Below are 3,449 nucleotides of genomic sequence, written 5' to 3' on the forward strand. Positions count from 1 at the left end.
AAATGAGTCAGGCCGCTGTAACCATGCCCCTTTTCAAGGCCACGCCCCTTTTGTATGAAAGTGATGAAAGCGGTGTAAATAGGCCAAAAAGACAAAGACTTTAAGCCGTTTTGCGACTTTGCTACTCCAGAAAACTGGTGTAGAAAGGTTAAAATATGACCCCCTATATCTCCAAAGATCCCTGGTCCTTTCACCATCTTGCCCCGACCTCCACTTCCTCACATACTTATGATGGAGCCAATTATTCTGTGGTTGGTGAACAGCGGGACTCATGTTTATCGGCAAAAATGTTGGCGCTACTTAATGTTCATGTCTTACTTTACCATCATTGTGTCCAAGATGTTTCCAGAGTCTAGCAGCGCCCCTGTGCCCATCATATAGTGCCACATGCAGCATCCTGGTACTGAGCCCATCTCTGCCAACAGAGGAAGATGGCGGCTACAAGGGAGATCAGCGGCAGGAGCGCTCCTTGTCCAGGGTGAAGGGAATGGACAGAATCTGTTCCTATGTAATAGTCTCTAGGTGTTGTCTGAATGATTGACATCAAACTCCCCTTGTTTATATACAGATGTAGCAGCAGCGGTTGTGGCTCTGTACAATGTTATATTACACGTCTCAGCTGCTGCAGAACCTCTTTGACTTCCAGTTTAGCACACGATTCTATGGTCTGTAATTTTCTTGTAAATATTCTGTACACTGAGTTACTGACGCCATACAACATTACAACCAAAAATTGTCCTTTATAAGAGATGTTTTATTTAATGATGGATTTATAGCCTGTGGTTGGTTTTATAGCGCCAGCATATAGTTTAGCGCTGTACAGGGATCACCATCCTTGACCTATCAGTATATTTTTTTAAGTGTGGGAGGAAACCGGAGTACCCGGAGGAAACCCACGCAAACACGGGGAGAACATACAAACTCCATGCAGATGTTGTCCTGGGTCAGATTGTATACGAGACCCCGATCCTGCATGACAACAGCGCTAACCACTGAGCCACCGTGCCGCCCCAAAATATATGACATGACCATATTGTGGTGGAAGATAGAGATGTCACTTTCCACAGGTCCTCTGGATGACTTCTTCTATGTGCTGCCATCTTTGCTGGTTTTTATTCTGGCTTATGATGGAACATGATGGCTACTGATGGATCTTCTCAGTTCTTGGTCACGAGGACCATCTTGTTGTGACAGGAGCCACACAGAAACCTCTCGGTGTCAAGAGACTCTGTCCATCGTCCAACTCTAGGTGGAGAAAAAGCTTATATTAAAGACAAATCCTAAAAACCCCAACAGATCCAGAATAACTCATGTAACTCCCTTATATTCTTTCTGTAGAGACTAGTCTCCAGACAACAGTAAAGCAAGCAGTGGTGGTAACTAACCCATTATACATACTCAAGTATTACAGAAAAAGGGCAGAAATACTAGAACATGACCCCTCCAGCCTCAGGGCCGGTCTTTCTCTGCTTGACACAATGTTGGCTTTTATAACAGATGGCATCTTACCTGAATTGGCACCCTGAGCATTCATAGACCACCGGGTAGTGGATCTCATAATCATGGTGTTGTGTAATGGGTGGCAGCTCAGGGTGAGCCAGGTTGGCCTCCTCACAGTAGAACTTCCATAGCCGGCCATGGGAATCCTCCGCTCGTCCATCGATGATCCAGCAGGCAGCGTGACACATCTCATGGATCAATGTGTTTTTAACTCGTTCTGAAGACAGAGGAGGAAATAATTACAATCAGTATTAACGACACTTGGAAGATTTCACAGCAGCAGATCTAGAAATGGTCCATGATGTGACACCGACCTGCAGAATCGCAGACTTTGTCCGATAGTTGGATAATGGCGCTGCGATCCTCATTGTTATTAAGGAAGCCGGTGCGACCGCATGTTTTTCTCAGCCTTTTATTCCAGCTGATGTCCATGTGTTCAGGAAGCTACAGAAGAAGGAAGGAGAAAATCTAGAAATATGACAGAGACACCTTTACATCTATGATACACGGAGGTTTTCTGACCGTATACCTGATTGTCAAAGACGCTCTGGTTGTAGAACTCGTACAGACGTCTTGTCAGCTCCTGTTTGTGCTGATGGAAATTGGTCACATATTTGGATCTGGGAGAAGTCAGGTCTCTCAGGAAACAGTTATTGATGGGACGCTCCTGTCTCCTGATAATAAAACATAATAGAAGTTCACATATTAATAATGGAAATATTCTAAGAACATACACAATATGGAAACACACATAACAGCTTATCTGAGAGTAATTATACTGCCACCTAGTGACCAGATAACACGAACTAGATAACATGGTTTATAGAGAAATACTCTACCTTGTCTCCTTCTGCACGAAGCTGAATAGAGAATTGGGCTCTGGAAAATACAAAAAATAGCGTCATAAACTTATCAGAAATTCAGTTTTCCTGATCAAGAAAAAAAATCTTTATTGTATACCTGACTCTATATGTAACAGGGAAGGTCCAAAGAAACCATCATCATCCTCAAGGCTACTTGGAGACCTTGGAATAGGCGGGTGAGACTGGAATAACGAAACATAAGACCCAAACAATTAAAATGAAGGAGAAAAAACAATATAAAAGTGTAACTAAATACTGTAGAGAAGTGACCGCCGACCTGATGTAGATTCTCATCACTGCCGCCGTCCTCTGTGTCCGACTCAAAAATCTCACGGCACTTTTTTTTAACCAACAACTATGAAGGAAAAAAGAAAAGAAGTTACTATTTTACCTTTATAATCCCCAAAATTTTAATCCCAAATAGAAATATGAAGTAAAAACATCTTATATTGCTGTGATTTTTCTGGAGAATGGGCTGTATATACTAGGAGTGTGGATGTAATACGGCTTTATATTACATGCACCATATTAATGTGCCATAGACAACATTGTGTAAAGCCGCCACTCACCTGGTCGTCACTGCCGCCGTCCTCTGTATCAGATTCTATAATAAAGCAACGTTTTCGCTTCTTATTTGACATTTTTGCACAATTCAAATGCAAAAATCTCTCTCCACAAATTCTATCACCCTCAGCGGATGTGTCCGGAAGTGGAACTTTTATCATCTCTTCATATTGTGACATCATCATGACATGTGTGGAATCACTGATACTGTGACATCATGACTTGAGTGACATGTTAGACTGTAATGTGAATGTATGTATGTATATATAAATATATAAATATATATATATATATATATATATATATATGCCTTTCTTTTGTGTGTGTGTGTATATATATATATATATATATATATATATATATATATATATATATATATTTTTATATATATTGTCTGTATATGTATGTATATAGGGATCAAAGCTCAAATACCCAATGTTAGAATTGAAATATCAATTATACAATAAAGTGCAAAAATGCATAAGATACAGTACAACACATACCATAATGGATATCAATAAA

At 40.5% G+C, this 3,449-nt stretch overlaps 1 protein-coding gene across 1 annotated transcript; it reads right to left on the bottom strand.

Annotated features, from left to right (window-relative positions):
- Positions 1–783: 783 nt before the first annotated feature.
- LOC142664398 (germ cell nuclear acidic protein-like) lies at positions 784–3,004 on the bottom strand. Its single transcript, XM_075843468.1, has 8 exons — positions 2,933–3,004; positions 2,641–2,718; positions 2,461–2,545; positions 2,340–2,379; positions 2,030–2,174; positions 1,815–1,944; positions 1,510–1,717; positions 784–1,245 (listed from the first exon to the last, which is right to left on the bottom strand). Exons 1-8 carry the CDS (start codon positions 3,002–3,004, stop codon positions 1,158–1,160), a joined length of 846 nt encoding a protein of 281 aa, XP_075699583.1. The 3' UTR covers positions 784–1,157.
- Between the last annotated feature and the right edge of the window lie 445 nt (positions 3,005–3,449).

This window comes from Rhinoderma darwinii, chromosome 12, assembly GCF_050947455.1.
Source record: "Rhinoderma darwinii isolate aRhiDar2 chromosome 12, aRhiDar2.hap1, whole genome shotgun sequence".
Taxonomy (NCBI): domain Eukaryota; kingdom Metazoa; phylum Chordata; class Amphibia; order Anura; family Rhinodermatidae; genus Rhinoderma; species Rhinoderma darwinii.

Excerpts from the sequence above, each read along its gene's own strand:
- LOC142664398 (XM_075843468.1), bottom strand. The coding sequence starts at position 3,004 with ATGTCAAATAAGAAGCGAAAACGTTGCTTTATTATAGAATCTGATACA. Across the intron at positions 2,719-2,932 it reads ACGGCGGCAGTGACGACCAG|TTGTTGGTTAAAAAAAAGTG; the intron begins GTGAGTGGCGGC and ends TTTCCTTCATAG. Across the intron at positions 1,246-1,509 it reads TGCTCAGGGTGCCAATTCAG|AGTTGGACGATGGACAGAGT; the intron begins GTAAGATGCCAT and ends TTCTCCACCTAG.